The following is a 16579-nucleotide window of genomic DNA, read 5'->3' as shown; positions in this document are numbered from 1 at the left end:
GACCGACATTAGTTTGACCTACAAAGTGAAAATTTGGGGTTATAGATATATATGAGCTAACGTTAATATAGAAAAAAAAACTGATAATAATGAGTAGGCACTCGAAAATCAAGAAATTATGAACTGATAGTTTGTGTTTCAAACGGGACGAAATTATTGATGGGGTCAAACTGATTTAGTAACGTTTTGCGCAACTAAGACGCAGTCTTGATGTTCTTGAGGGCAACGCCTTCACGCTTGTAGTCACCGGCTAAAGCAAGCTCCACTGGCTTATGATGAATTCAATCTAAAGATGAATATGTGCTAGAGATCTAATTGCAGCCGAACTGGACAATTTGGGGATATCGGAGCAACTGTTTTATCTACATATCTGAGAGTATAAAGGAAGATACATTCCTTTTAAATTTTAAATTAGTTAATCTATTCAATATTTAAACATATTTTTGGGTAAGTTATCTTACCCCACATAAAAACGGACAGAAGTGGTGAATGAAGTCGTCAAGCGTTGATCCATCGGGAAGTTGACAGTAATTAAAGTGAAATCGACCTAAACATGATATCTCGTCAGAGTAAGGATTTTCTCGTAAGGATCACCGGTTACTTTTGGAAGCCGCTTTTCAGAGGCAGGTTTCTGATCGTGACGAACACTGTGAGCTGCGGAGGAATGTTGGCGGCGGGCGACTTCATCCAGCAGACGCTCGAGACGCGGAGGACGCCCGGCCGAACACGTGACTGGTCGCGTACAGGTGACAACAAAACAATTTGTTACCAAAAAAGTTTAACTTGTTAAAAATGAACTAACCTTTGTCATTTCTGTGCCGTACATAGTTGTACATACTGTAGTTACATAAACAGTTTTCTTTTTAAAGAGGTCATATAATGCTGCTAAAAAGAACATTATTTGGTGTAATGAACTGTTTATGCAGTTTAAGGTAAAAAAAAAAAAAATGTTTCTCCTCTGTGCCCCGCCTTCTGAAACGCTTGATTTTTACAAGGCTCATTGAGAAGCGAGGTGTGCTCTGATTGGCCAGCTATCCAGCGCGTTGTGATTGGCCGAATTCCTAAAGCGTGTGACCGCAATGTTACACCTCTTAACATTTTGTATATTATAAAAGTGATTTAAACATGATTTCTAGCTGTATCCTCTTTTGGAAGGCCAAACAAAGTAAACAAACTAAACAGCGTCACACACATAGCCAACAGCCTTGAGTGAGCAGATTCTACGAAGGAGCATCTGTTGGGCCTACAGCAACCACATGTGATGACCCCAGGCTGGACTCTGCTTCATCCACGGTGAAAGCTGATCTAGCAATCCACAGTGCAAAGTTGATGTATTTCTTCAGCAACCAACGCGGATCAGCTCCAGGCATGACGAAGTGGATATCATCCTCTTTTAGAAGGTCAAACAAAGTAGTTTCAATTTCACAATGAAACACACACCGTCTATATGACATGGCGGTGGCTGCAACAACAATATTACAAGAATAAAAGGTACACCTTCTTTCTTTGCGTGAATATCTGGGCGGCGTTATGCAAATTCTTCCCACATAGTGATGTAGATATGTGGGGGTGTGTTTGAATGAGCCATTTTAGGGGTGTAAGAAAATATGGATGTGCAAACTGTAATGAGGCAGAGATCAGTTAGTTCCTCACTTTCCGTGCTGACACTGAGATCGTTCGATAGCTTCAGTGAAAGTATAACATGCCTAGCGCTTTCGACTCGTACATTACTCGTCACTCCCTGATGTCACGTTCGTTACGGGACCTTTACGGGTTGTGTGTGAAAGCACGCACATATTCCGGGTAATCACTGGCAGTGTGAAAGTGCAAAATCTAGCGACCCGGAAACAATTGCTGGGACACATTACCCGTGTATTTGCCGGAATTGCAGTGTGAAAGGGGCTTTAGTGAGACCGGGGAAATTCATGTCAAACAGCTGCTCCACCAACACTGGTGCCCTTCAGGGATGTGTTCTCTCCCCACTGCTCTTCTCCCTGTACACCAACGACTGCACCTCTAAAGACCCTTCTGTCAAACTCCTGAAGTTTGCAGACGACACTACAGTCATCGGCATCATCCAGAACAGTGACGAGTCTGCTTACAGACAAGAGGTTGAGCTGCTGGCTGTCTGGTGCAGTCTTAACAACCTGGAGCTGAACACGCTCAAAACAGTGGAGATGATCGTGGACTTCAGAAGAAATCCCCCTGCACTCCCCCCACTCACCATCATGAACAGCACTGTGGCTGCAGTCATGGCTGGACTGGCCATTGGGCATACCGGGCATTTGCCCGGCGGGCCGACGTGCCTTGTGGGCCGATATATCTCATACTCATACTTTTTTTTTTTTTTTTTTTTTTTTTTTAAACGGCCCATAAAATTTGTACATCGGCGGCCCATTCGTTTTGTTTTGTTTAATTGGCGGCGCTGGGTTTGTGCCGGTGTAATGCATTGGTCAAAGTCAGTGTTAGTTTTTTTTTTCTGACAGACCAGCCCATGAAACATGTAGATCAGCGGCCCATTGGCTCTTTTCTTGATTGACACTGGGCTGGCCCAATCACAACTTTAAACGAGTGAGCAAGCGGTAGCAGTGTCAGTGTATATCTGTAAAAAAAGATGGAGAAGAAACGCAAGGAGTGTGCAGATAAATAGCGTGAAAAAATAGAACCAGGCCCTTAAAGCAGACACTGTAAACTGTGTCAAAATATATGTTTTCTGACCTTCATCAGCTCCTGTGGCAGATGATGATAGTGTGGACGGAGGATCAGGAGAGAGATGAGAAAGTGTAGAGCCTGCGCTAAGCATAACTACTTTCAAAACACTTAGGCCATGTCATGAGTGTAGATTATTTCCACATCTGCATAGTTGACGATTACCGCAATTCACTAGAAATTTAATAAGAGGCGTTTGTAAACCATGTTTTCCGCCAAAATAAAAGCTTGATGCAGTTTGCGTCAAAATAAAAGATCATGTGCTTATCTCTTTCAAGTATAGAAATTGGTACAACTAATTAAGAAAGTTTCCTTTATTTTTTTGTGCATTTGTTTTACAAAATATGGCTATTACTGTCATTGGATTAATATTATAACTATTATTATGTATAGGTGTAATGTAAATAGACACTGTAACTAAAAGAGGTTTGGATTTTTCTTTGTTTAATTTGCACACTGAATATGGGTTGGAGCTTTTAATTTTGAACTCTCAAAGTGCACCAGATTAATGAATTTAACATTAAAATGCACAAAATTTTCTCATGGGGGGCATGCCCCCGAACCCCCCTAGAAGGACCGACGACACACCACCATAGTTTTAACAAAAATCCTGTAAGAAAAACACTGGTATCGCTATGCCAGAGCCGCTTATAGCTTGTTTTAGGATTCACCGCTGTGGAGTATAGTTCAGCTGTATTAATAAATATAACATTTTGACTTATTTCATCTGTTAACTCTCACTCGTTCCTATACTCACTCATTACATGGCATTAGTGGTTTTAATGAATAGGAGTTGGTATGCATATAATTAAGGGCGTGCAAAGATGGGTGGTGTTTATAATCATGTAGTGGGCCGGTCTGGGCAAAAATGCCCGGGCCGATTTTTTGTCCCAGTCCAGCCCTGGCTGCAGTGGAGTCATTCAGATTCCTGGGAACCACCATCTCTCAGGACCTTAAGTGGGACAATCACATCGACTCCATTGTGAAAAAGGCCCAACAAAGGTTGTACTCCCTTGCCAGCTGAGGAAGTTTAACCTGCCACAGGAGTTGCTGAAACAGTTCTACTCAGCCGTCATTGAGTCTGTCCTGTGCACTTCAATAACTGTCTGGTTTGGTTCAGCTACAAAATCAGACATCAGAAGACTACAGAGAACGGTTTGGACTGCTGAAATGATTATTGGTACTCCCCTGCCCACCCTTCAAGAACTCTATACATCCAGAGTGAGTAAAAGGGCTCAGAAATTCACTCTGGATCCCTCACATCCAATTTACCCCATCTTTGAACTTTTGCGCTTGAGAACCGCAAATACCAGAACAGTCAGGCACAAGAACGGTTTCTTGCCCCAGGCAACCTACCTCATGAACAGTAAAATGTCTCCCACTTATACAATATAAATGTGCAATAACCTCACATTTATTTATCCCTCTATCCTAGTACATCCCTGCATCTAACTCAATTCTATTCCATTATTATTTATAGCACAATTGTTTATACACCTATTTATTTGCAAAGTTTTTTTTTGTCTGTCAGTATGTTGTTGTCTCTGTGTACTGGAAGCAGGGGCGGACTGGCCATCTGGAGCACTGGGACTTTTCCCGGTGGGCCGCTGGCCAATGTGAGCCGGCCCACCCGGTACACAAATATATACATATTTTTTAAATAACGGAAATCATAATATTACATCTCTTTTCTAGGCAAATGGATGAGTGAGTTCGATTGTGCAAGGAGTGTGTTTTGTTTGCATGCATGTGAGTGTTTTGCCCTCCCTCCCTGTTTAGTTTGGTCTACGTGTCTTGCGTATCTTGAAACACGCCCCCTTTCACGTCGTCGAATTTACAGAGAGAGCGATTTATCCAGTGCAGCAAATTTCTCTGTGCAGTAGGCTACTGTATACGTTCACTTAAAACATAAACGACTGCGTTTACGAGAATACTTGCAGAGACAATTATTTTGAGATAATTTTGTGTGTTTTTGTTCATTCAGGAGTTATGATACGCAAAAGATGAATTAATTCTGTGAACGCGCATTGTCTGAAATGCTGCTCTCAGCGTGTGCTTTGAACAAGTGCGCTTAAGCACCAAACGCGCGTGAATTGTTTAAAAGCTTGAATCGTCAAGATTTAGAAACAAGTGCAAATGATCAACTACGATCCGTTTCACCCTTTCAAGTGAGTGAACAACGCGAATCAAGTTATGAACTTTACATCACTATTCACGATATCCCATCGGGCAGGGCGGGGATATATTTTGGAGCCCGACTGAAAAACACAATAGCCCCGGGACGTCTGGCTAGCGATTTTACGAGCCCTGTACCTCAGATCTATCTGGTTTGTGAACCATTGGTTTCCACACTGGTTTCGTTCCACAAAATAAATGATTAGCCTATTTTAAAAGATTGACTCAAAAGAATCATCTGTTCACAAATCGGATCATGAACTTATTACCGAGCCAAAGATTATCTATTATTGAACATCTCGAATGAATAAAGACTTCAAGTTCATCTGTAAAGCACATAAAGCTATCGTTTGAGTTTATAAACTTCTATTTTTAATGCATGATTCGTTTGGATCTGTTAACTGAATGTAGAGTGTGAGTTACAGGAGAATGTTTGTGTCGTGATGATGTAACGGAGACCCTTGTTCGAGGCCCACTCGGAGCAAGTGCGAGGTGTGGTGGCGGTGGTGGTGTGGTGTGGTGTGGTGGCCCGGGAGAGAGGGGTTATGTATCGCTCACATGGACTTGCTAAATGAACAGCTGCTGCACACAGGTTTTTTTTGTTTTGTTTGTTTCAATGGAGGATCACTTGCCCTATTGGTTAAAATCCCCAAACTGTTTACTTAAATATTAAATTAATAAATGACATCAAAACAGGGGCGGATGCGTTATGATGTGGTGGGCTTCTGTGGGCTGCTGTGGGCCAGAAAGTCCAGGGCCACTTTTTGGTCCCAGTCCGCCCCTGACTGGAAGCTTATGTCACTAAAACAAATTCCTTGTATGCGCAAGCATACTTGGCAATAAAACTCTTTCTGATTCTGATATACATAAGTATCGCGATATTTTGCTTGGCGATACTGTATCGATTCTCAAAAAACGGAATATCGATATTTAATTAATAATTAATAAAGATTCATGGCAGTTATTTCATTTTGACTTTATATCATGACCGCTAGATGGCAGTCTTCATCTCTGAACAAATCCTGAGTGACAGGAAATACTAGCATTAGAACCAGGGGGGCAGGGTTTCATATTTTATTGAAGCACCCCTGGGTGCCGCCATTAGCTAGCAGACCCCCACCTGCTGTTAGCATTCCATTGACTACCATTCATTTCGGTGTCACTTTGACAGTGAATAACTTTACATCTGAGGCGTTTAAATACTCCAGTTGTCCATTAATTATTTCTCAAGAAACACGAAAATGTATAAAAGGTTCAATTACCTTGTATCTTACGTTATGGCCCCGTAGAAGCAGTTTTTGTAAAAATAGGCTAACGATTGCATCATAACCTGCGACTCTCTGTTGCACAGTAGAGAAATTACCATATGGACAGGAGGAGAAGCTCACAGGCAATCTTTTACTGTCTATGAGGCTATCGTGGAGGCATAAAGTCAAGGGAGATAATTAATCCGAATACTTACCAAAATTTGCTCCTGTTCACGCTCGCCTTCTCTGCAAGATTCGGTGGTTGATTCAGATTACTCTTGGCACAGCTATTAGTAGACAATTGTCAGACAGTTGTCAGACAGGTTGCTCACGTGACATCTACGTCATCAAGCTCAGTTTGAGTCTGCGCAGTACGCTCGACCTCCGGGAAGTGCGTGCTTCTAATTGACTTCACTTGTCTCCGTTGAATCCAATGGGGTCGCTGTGTCCATTTCTTTTACTGTCTATGATTAGAACACGCCAGACGCCACTAATGTTAGCGTTAATATAGTTTGCTGCTGGTAATGGAGGATGAAAGAATTGTCCCAGTTCCTGTTTTGGTGTACAAAGCTGAAGTGTGCCGTCATTTGGGCTTTTGTGGTAACGTCCACTGGACACAGACGCTGCCTCAGTTCCGCCACTTGCAGCTTCCCGTGTAAAGAGGCTCGCGCAGGGCACAGCAGGGCAGGTGGTAGGGATCGGCTGCAGCTTTCTCTCATTTTGGGGGGGCGGTGCTTGCATCGCGGCTTCTGCGATTCCACGTGGAACATAAATACAAACTGAAAAATCTGTGAAATCCAAGTGGAAAGCTTCAACATTTGTATTTATTTTCTTTTTACAATTTTTTTTGTTTTCTTTAAGAATCCTGTTAGCACTTTATTTTTCATTGATATTAAGCAGATGCAATTATTTTATTCAGATCAAAATACTGTATGTTACAATTGTAAACTTAAACTGTGAACCTTTAAAGCAGGGTCTAAAAATATATATTGTATTTTTATAAAAACATTTTATACGTATTATACATTTAACTAAAGGATCCTGCAAGCACTTTAAACCCCCCCCCCCCATTACTCTTACTGCACAAAAAGTGTTTCAATAACATTGAATTTTAAAGGGACTGATTATTGCAAATGCAGATCCCACTGTGTTCTGGTTAAATACTTTGTATTTTTTTATTGCTAAAGTTTTCATATGGTGGTGTGTTCTTAATGACACCTTTCCTAAAAAATATATCTTATTCCAAAATTAAGAAATATCCCAATATATCGCCTTGCTTACAGTATCGCAATGTATTGTAACATATCGTATCACGATCACGGGGTTATATCGATACACAGCCCTAGTGTGGATGAGTCTTAACTTTTATAAAGAATATCTCTTTGGATTTGAGATTTTAGTCTTTGCAACTTTACATATCGTATTTATGCACCAAGAGCTTATAACACTCCAAAGAGAAAGGAAAAATTTTAATCGCATCATATGACCCCTTTAATGGTATCATACAAAGTAACGCGAGATTTGATCTCTCGTGGTGTTGCACTCCCATAGGTTGTATGTTTGCCGTCGGATGCTCTATGGGTCCCTTCATGCACTACTGGTACCTGTGCCTGGACAAATACTTTGTAGGCAGTGGCATCAATAATGTCTGCAAGAAAGTGCTTACTGATCAGCTTGTCGCATCGCCAGCATTGGGAGCCTGGTACTTTCTAGGTGAGATCTTGCTTTCCATTCAAAAGTCTCCAAATTTATTACAAATAACTACCTGTCAGTAATTATGTTTATATATATATATATATATATATATATATATATATATATATATATATATATATATATATATATATTAGGGATGCACCGAATATTCGGCCACCGAAAATTTTCGGCCGAAAATGGCCAAAAAGTGCATTTTCGGTTTTCGGCCGAAACACTTTTATTACCGAAACAACACGGCCGAAATGTTATGATGACGCAAAAAGAAACCGCGACCTGCACGTGCACCTGCATAGCGCAGACCACGAGCTCCCCGCGTCATTCACTTCACACCAGTGGGTCTTAATAGAGAACATTCTCTCTATTCTTATTCCTTTATTCGCAGTACTAAAGCGTCTCCTAACAAAGAGATTGAGACGGACCACGAAGTGAAAACAAAGAAAAGTACAGTCTTATAGAGTCTGTTAGCACACGTCTCACTGAGATCTTTTCGGATCCTCCGCACTTCATCGCGAATGTGCTTGATCCGCGTTATAAAGACCATTACTTGGACGCGGAAATATGGCAGAGCACACGAGAAATGCTCCAGGCCGCGCTGGATGCGGAGAACCCGCGTGGAGACGGAGAAGCGCCAAGCGCAGGAGACTGAGATCAGAGCGCAAAAAAAAAAAAAGACTCGTCTCTGCATATATAATACACACACATATACATATACATGCATAATATCAGATTGTAGCCATATTTCTGCTAGATTTTTTGCTAGATTTCTGCTTTAATTTAATAAAAATGTTTATTTATGCCCTGGCCCTATTTAAATACACTCTCTCAAATATTTCTCAAATGTCAGGCAGATGACAAGCTCAACTGCTCAACAGCTAGATGGTTATCTGTCTGAAGTCCCCATCCCCAGAAGTGATAACAGTCTTGCCTACTGGAGAAGTAATGCACTTTCTAGTACTACAGAGAAAAATTTCAAATGCTCTTCACCTAAATGCACTTTTTATGAGAGAACAGTTAATTTTAAAACCTTTCTGCAGGCCAGTAGGCCTGTACATTATTATTTAATATACAGATGAGTGGGATTAAATTTTAGTTTGAATTTTATTTTATACTGTGCATTGTTGCAATGTGCTTAATAAATATTTGCATAATTTGTAATTATGCATTTTTATGTTTTTTTATAATTTATGTAATTGTAATTATCTTTGAAACTTTAATATTAATTTATGCAATTGCAATGTTTTAATTTTAGTAAAGTTAGTACACGGTCATAGCAATAAATGCAATGGTACTAATAATTGGGATAATTTCTTTCGGGGTTTCGGTTTCGGTTTTCGGCCTTGGTTTTCTCTTTTTCGGTTTTCGGTTTCGGCCAAGAATTTTCATTTCGGTGCATCCCTAATATATATATATATATTAGGGATGCACCGAATATTCGGCCACCGAAAATTTTCGGCCGAAAATGGCCAAAAAGTGCATTTTCGGTTTTCGGCCGAAACACTTTTATTACCGAAACAACACGGCCGAAATGTTATGATGACGCAAACAGAAACCGCGACCTGCACGTGCACCTGCATAGCGCAGACCACGAGCTCCCCGCGTCATTCACTTCACACCAGTGGGTCTTAATAGAGAACATTCTCTCTATTCTTATTCCTTTATTCGCAGTACTAAAGCGTCTCCTAACAAAGAGATTGAGACGGACCACGAAGTGAAAACAAAGAAAAGTACAGTCTTATAGAGTCTGTTAGCACACGTCTCACTGAGATCTTTTCGGATCCTCCGCACTTCATCGCGAATGTGCTTGATCCGCGTTATAAAGACCATTACTTGGACGCGGAAATATGGCAGAGCACACGAGAAATGCTCCAGGCCGCGCTGGATGCGGAGAACCCGCGTGGAGACGGAGAAGCGCCAAGCGCAGGAGACTGAGATCAGAGCGCAAAAAAAAAAAGACTCGTCTCTGCATATATAATACACACACATATACATATACATGCATAATATCAGATTGTAGCCATATTTCTGCTAGATTTTTTGCTAGATTTCTGCTTTAATTTAATAAAAATGTTTATTTATGCCCTGGCCCTATTTAAATACACTCTCTCAAATATTTCTCAAATGTCAGGCAGATGACAAGCTCAACTGCTCAACAGCTAGATGGTTATCTGTCTGAAGTCCCCATCCCCAGAAGTGATAACAGTCTTGCCTACTGGAGAAGTAATGCACTTTCTAGTACTACAGAGAAAAATTTCAAATGCTCTTCACCTAAATGCACTTTTTATGAGAGAACAGTTAATTTTAAAACCTTTCTGCAGGCCAGTAGGCCTGTACATTATTATTTAATATACAGATGAGTGGGATTAAATTTTAGTTTGAATTTTATTTTATACTGTGCATTGTTGCAATGTGCTTAATAAATATTTGCATAATTTGTAATTATGCATTTTTATGTTTTTTTATAATTTATGTAATTGTAATTATCTTTGAAACTTTAATATTAATTTATGCAATTGCAATGTTTTAATTTTAGTAAAGTTAGTACACGGTCATAGCAATAAATGCAATGGTACTAATAATTGGGATAATTTCTTTCGGGGTTTCGGTTTCGGTTTTCGGCCTTGGTTTTCTCTTTTTCGGTTTTCGGTTTCGGCCAAGAATTTTCATTTCGGTGCATCCCTAATATATATATATATATTAGGGATGCACCGAATATTCGGCCACCGAAAATTTTCGGCCGAAAATGGCCAAAAAGTGCATTTTCGGTTTTCGGCCGAAACACTTTTATTACCGAAACAACACGGCCGAAATGTTATGATGACGCAAACAGAAACCGCGACCTGCACGTGCACCTGCATAGCGCAGACCACGAGCTCCCCGCGTCATTCACTTCACACCAGTGGGTCTTAATAGAGAACATTCTCTCTATTCTTATTCCTTTATTCGCAGTACTAAAGCGTCTCCTAACAAAGAGATTGAGACGGACCACGAAGTGAAAACAAAGAAAAGTACAGTCTTATAGAGTCTGTTAGCACACGTCTCACTGAGATCTTTTCGGATCCTCCGCACTTCATCGCGAATGTGCTTGATCCGCGTTATAAAGACCATTACTTGGACGCGGAAATATGGCAGAGCACACGAGAAATGCTCCAGGCCGCGCTGGATGCGGAGAACCCGCGTGGAGACGGAGAAGCGCCAAGCGCAGGAGACTGAGATCAGAGCGCAAAAAAAAAAAGACTCGTCTCTGCATATATAATACACACACATATACATATACATGCATAATATCAGATTGTAGCCATATTTCTGCTAGATTTTTTGCTAGATTTCTGCTTTAATTTAATAAAAATGTTTATTTATGCCCTGGCCCTATTTAAATACACTCTCTCAAATATTTCTCAAATGTCAGGCAGATGACAAGCTCAACTGCTCAACAGCTAGATGGTTATCTGTCTGAAGTCCCCATCCCCAGAAGTGATAACAGTCTTGCCTACTGGAGAAGTAATGCACTTTCTAGTACTACAGAGAAAAATTTCAAATGCTCTTCACCTAAATGCACTTTTTATGAGAGAACAGTTAATTTTAAAACCTTTCTGCAGGCCAGTAGGCCTGTACATTATTATTTAATATACAGATGAGTGGGATTAAATTTTAGTTTGAATTTTATTTTATACTGTGCATTGTTGCAATGTGCTTAATAAATATTTGCATAATTTGTAATTATGCATTTTTATGTTTTTTTATAATTTATGTAATTGTAATTATCTTTGAAACTTTAATATTAATTTATGCAATTGCAATGTTTTAATTTTAGTAAAGTTAGTACACGGTCATAGCAATAAATGCAATGGTACTAATAATTGGGATAATTTCTTTCGGTGTTTCGGTTTCGGTTTTCGGCCTTGGTTTTCTCTTTTTCGGTTTTCGGTTTCGGCCAAGAATTTTCATTTCGGTGCATCCCTAATATATATATATATATTAGGGATGCACCGAATATTCGGCCACCGAAAATTTTCGGCCGAAAATGGCCAAAAAGTGCATTTTCGGTTTTCGGCCGAAACACTTTTATTACCGAAACAACACGGCCGAAATGTTATGATGACGCAAACAGAAACCGCGACCTGCACGTGCACCTGCATAGCGCAGACCACGAGCTCCCCGCGTCATTCACTTCACACCAGTGGGTCTTAATAGAGAACATTCTCTCTATTCTTATTCCTTTATTCGCAGTACTAAAGCGTCTCCTAACAAAGAGATTGAGACGGACCACGAAGTGAAAACAAAGAAAAGTACAGTCTTATAGAGTCTGTTAGCACACGTCTCACTGAGATCTTTTCGGATCCTCCGCACTTCATCGCGAATGTGCTTGATCCGCGTTATAAAGACCATTACTTGGACGCGGAAATATGGCAGAGCACACGAGAAATGCTCCAGGCCGCGCTGGATGCGGAGAACCCGCGTGGAGACGGAGAAGCGCCAAGCGCAGGAGACTGAGATCAGAGCGCAAAAAAAAAAAGACTCGTCTCTGCATATATAATACACACACATATACATATACATGCATAATATCAGATTGTAGCCATATTTCTGCTAGATTTTTTGCTAGATTTCTGCTTTAATTTAATAAAAATGTTTATTTATGCCCTGGCCCTATTTAAATACACTCTCTCAAATATTTCTCAAATGTCAGGCAGATGACAAGCTCAACTGCTCAACAGCTAGATGGTTATCTGTCTGAAGTCCCCATCCCCAGAAGTGATAACAGTCTTGCCTACTGGAGAAGTAATGCACTTTCTAGTACTACAGAGAAAAATTTCAAATGCTCTTCACCTAAATGCACTTTTTATGAGAGAACAGTTAATTTTAAAACCTTTCTGCAGGCCAGTAGGCCTGTACATTATTATTTAATATACAGATGAGTGGGATTAAATTTTAGTTTGAATTTTATTTTATACTGTGCATTGTTGCAATGTGCTTAATAAATATTTGCATAATTTGTAATTATGCATTTTTATGTTTTTTTATAATTTATGTAATTGTAATTATCTTTGAAACTTTAATATTAATTTATGCAATTGCAATGTTTTAATTTTAGTAAAGTTAGTACACGGTCATAGCAATAAATGCAATGGTACTAATAATTGGGATAATTTCTTTCGGTGTTTCGGTTTCGGTTTTCGGCCTTGGTTTTCTCTTTTTCGGTTTTCGGTTTCGGCCAAGAATTTTCATTTCGGTGCATCCCTAATATATATATATATATATATATATTTGAAAGAAGTCCTTTATGCACAAAATGACTACATTTATTTTATTTTTAAAAATGCAATAAAAAATTGTCAAATTTTATTGTGTGAAATATTATTACAATTTAAAAACCATTTTCTATTTGAATATATTTTAATGAATATATTTTTCATATTTTAAATGTTAGCATGATTTCTGACAGATTATGTGACACTGACTAGAGTAATGACTGCTGAAAAATCAGCTTTGCCATCACAGGAATAAATTAAATTTTAAAATGTATAAAAATAAAAATGTAGGCTGTTTTCAATTGCAATAATATTTCACAGTATTACTGGTTTTTTATGTATTTTTAGTCAAATAAATACAGAATTGGTGAGATTTCTTTCAGAACATCAAAATCGTTATACCTATAGTGTACCTTTTTCAGTAGTAAGACTGATATTAAAGATTTATAATGTAAAGAAATTAAAGCATGAATATTACACCTGCTTGTTTATATATTTATGGAGGTATGGGTATGATGGAGGGTCACACTTTGTCTGAGTCACAAGCAGAATTCAGAGACAAATTCTGGGAGTTTTACAAGGTATGTTACACTGTTAAGCATCTGTCCTTAGTTCAACCAAATGACTTAATATCATAGCTGACAACGTTTCATAACACACTTCTTTTTAGGCAGATTGGTGTGTTTGGCCAGCAGCTCAAATGGTAAACTTCTACTTCTTGCCACCCAAGTTTCGTGTCCTTTATGTGAATATAATTACCCTGGGATGGGACACTTACCTCTCCTACCTCAAACACAGTAAGAAAGTTTGCACCGGTCACATAACACATGGCATCACATAATAATACATTTGTGAGAATTACTTAACAATATTACTTACCTAAAAATATTGTGTTGGTGGTAAGGGATAAAGGATAAAAATTAATGTGAGGGTCTCACCTCCTGGGTGTAAGCTTCCTTGTAACAGGAGATAAATAACACTTGTGTTTTTTCAGGAGACCAAGTATAGAGACCCAATCAGAAGCTGAGTGAACTGCCTGAAAATGTCTGACGAAAGAGAATATTTAAAAACACTGCTTCAATCCCGAAAAAATAATTAAATCATATTTTCAAGACTTTTAATGGACAGCTTTTTGTTTTTAAATTTCGCATAATTCATATAATTTTATCCAGTAATACCAAGTACATTGGCAAAAATAAATAATGTTACTTGCCATTGCTATTTTTTTTTACATTTATAATTTAAAAAGTATTGAAAAATGCATTTGTCCAAAATCTGTGTGTTTTTGACATGTAAAGGGCAGTTTATAAAATCACACTTTTTACATTATATTCTAATAATGGTATAGAATACACTTTTTATAGTAATCTATGGTTAAAGTAATCATGTTATTAATCAGTAATTGGTGATATAATTTACATATAGATTGGAGAAATGTATGCATGATTGTTACTATTACTGCTATGTTCAATTGCCTTTACACGTAAATTTTTGCCTAATTATTTTTTTATGATAAATGTATCAGTTGGATAGAACTTTTGATGTCTGCTTTGTCATTATGTGAAACTACTTGAAATTATGATTATTTAATGAAAGAAAATAAAATATTTTTTTTGTGTGTTGAATATTACTATAAATTAGAGTCAGATTTAATTCTATATGTATGCATATTAGGGCTGGGCGGATCGATCTAAATATCAATAGTATCAATGCCAACACTGGTATTGAGAGTTAGGAGTCACGTGCCGATTTGGGAGGGGGTCTGAGCCGGTCGGCCATGATGGTAGGACACGCTATTAGTTGCCAGGGGCAACGCCTTCAGAACTTCACAGAGGCGCGATTAAACATTCCAGAGCTCTTTGCGCATTTATTATTTCGGCGGGACAGAGACGGATCTGCGAATACGAGAAAAAAAAGAAGAAAGTAAAGCAATGCAAAAAGATAAGGCGAAAGAAAAGGGACCTTACAGGAACAAGCGCAAAACAGCGGTATTTGGAGAAGCTCTCAGGCATCCAGAATATCGACCATATGAGCTCCCTGCAGCGGAATGGCACAGGGTCCTGGACCATTACCTCCATGCAAATATATGGACATTGTGAATTATCTTGTTTTTGGTCTAAGTTCCTGTAACAGATTGGAAGTCTGTTAATTTCACATAAATCTAAATTCCCAGCCACACCAACACAGAGAGAAAGACACAAGAAATACCAAACCAGTATTTTATTATTTCTTTAAAAGTTAGATTTAAAAGGGCAGCATAATCACAATTTCATCCTCAATAACCAGGGGAGACAATAAAAACATGAATTGTCCAATATTCTGTCCCAGGGTGAAACAATACCCAAATCCAGTCAAATCCGTATTTAGCTCCGTGTTTCCCCTGCCACCGGCAAAGAATGTCTGTTTCAGCGAGACCTCAAATAGCTGATTCCAAATCCCGGACCAGGATTTCCGCGGCGCCGCTCTGCGTCTGTCAGTGGAGAGATCGTGGAATCAATGGGCAGCTTGCTCGTAGCCCGGCAACTTAAAAAAAACTTGATGACTAGAATAACAACTTCCCTTTCCTACTTCAAGTAAGCTCATCAAGAATGCTATCGTGTCTGCTGCTCCGCCGTCAGCTCCTGGATCTGTCACTTAGAAGAAATGGACATCTAAGAACGCCTCCTTTAACTCAGATCTTAAAAACACATACGCGCATCAGCGTGGGAAAAAAATAACCACTTCCCTTTAGTCTGAGTTTTGTGAGCGTTGACACTGCAGAGTCTGGGATTCGACTCCACCAGGCACATGACATCCAGCCAGCAACAACACAGAGGGAAAAGAAGATCAGCAAAAGTCCGCTTCAGCACACGGCTCGTTCATCTGTCCAGAGCGTTCTTCGCCCGGTAAGAGATCTAGCGTCCTTTTTATTGGGAGTGATCTGATCAGCTTGCAAATTAGATCGCTGATGTGATTGGGGTTCTACAGGTGTGTCAATTAGTGTTTGTTGTTGTTGCAGTTTGTGAAGGAGGGAAAACAGTACCATCAATGGTCCAGCAAAATCACAGCAAACAAGGAAAACCACAGCAAACAATATAAAAATGAATCCACCACAAACAATATAATAAATTAGTCCACAGCAAACAAATATGAAAATTAAGGCAGAAATTGCTATATCAATCAATAACAATTTCCAAAATAAAATAAGGTTAACCAATGAATCACACTGCTCTACTTATTTTGTATTATATGACACTCCTCCCCCACTTAACAGTTGTCGTCCCGACAAAGTCTTAGTGTCCATACCTGTCTGGAGGCTGGGACCTACGCAGGGTTGATCTGTCTCCTGGCTCAGGTCTCACAATAGGGGCTACTGGGTCATCATCCACTGAAACTGCAGGAGGGGCACAGGCTATGGGCACAAAGGTCAGAGGTAACGTCAAAGGCCCAGGATACAAGGCATTTGAAAGATTGGGGTTCACCGTTTCAGTCTCTGGGGCTTGT

The 16579-nt window shown here is 39.3% G+C and overlaps 1 protein-coding gene across 1 annotated transcript; it reads left to right on the top strand.

The window, feature by feature from the left end:
* The first annotated feature begins 179 nt into the window (after positions 1-179).
* Positions 180-14183, top strand: LOC132154972 (mpv17-like protein 2). The gene is made up of 5 exons (XM_059563723.1): positions 180-746; positions 7683-7844; positions 13601-13677; positions 13767-13901; positions 14105-14183. Exons 1-5 carry the CDS (start codon positions 554-556, stop codon positions 14144-14146), a joined length of 609 nt encoding a protein of 202 aa, XP_059419706.1. The 5' UTR covers positions 180-553; the 3' UTR covers positions 14147-14183.
* Positions 14184-16579: the final 2396 nt, after the last annotated feature.

Source organism: Carassius carassius, chromosome 12 (genome assembly GCF_963082965.1).
Source record: "Carassius carassius chromosome 12, fCarCar2.1, whole genome shotgun sequence".
In the NCBI taxonomy this organism is placed as follows: Eukaryota; Metazoa; Chordata; class Actinopteri; order Cypriniformes; family Cyprinidae; genus Carassius; species Carassius carassius.
The sequence above is the reverse complement of the archived record's forward strand: the minus strand, read 5'-3'. Positions and strand labels throughout refer to the sequence as shown.

Bases quoted from the DNA above. Each gene is read 5' to 3' on its own strand.
- LOC132154972 (XM_059563723.1), top strand. From the start codon at position 554: ATGATATCTCGTCAGAGTAAGGATTTTCTCGTAAGGATCACCGGTTAC. The intron at 747-7,682 runs GTGACAACAAAA...GCACTCCCATAG, and splicing joins ACGTGACTGGTCGCGTACAG to GTTGTATGTTTGCCGTCGGA. The intron at 7,845-13,600 runs GTGAGATCTTGC...ATATTTATGGAG, and splicing joins GGGAGCCTGGTACTTTCTAG to GTATGGGTATGATGGAGGGT.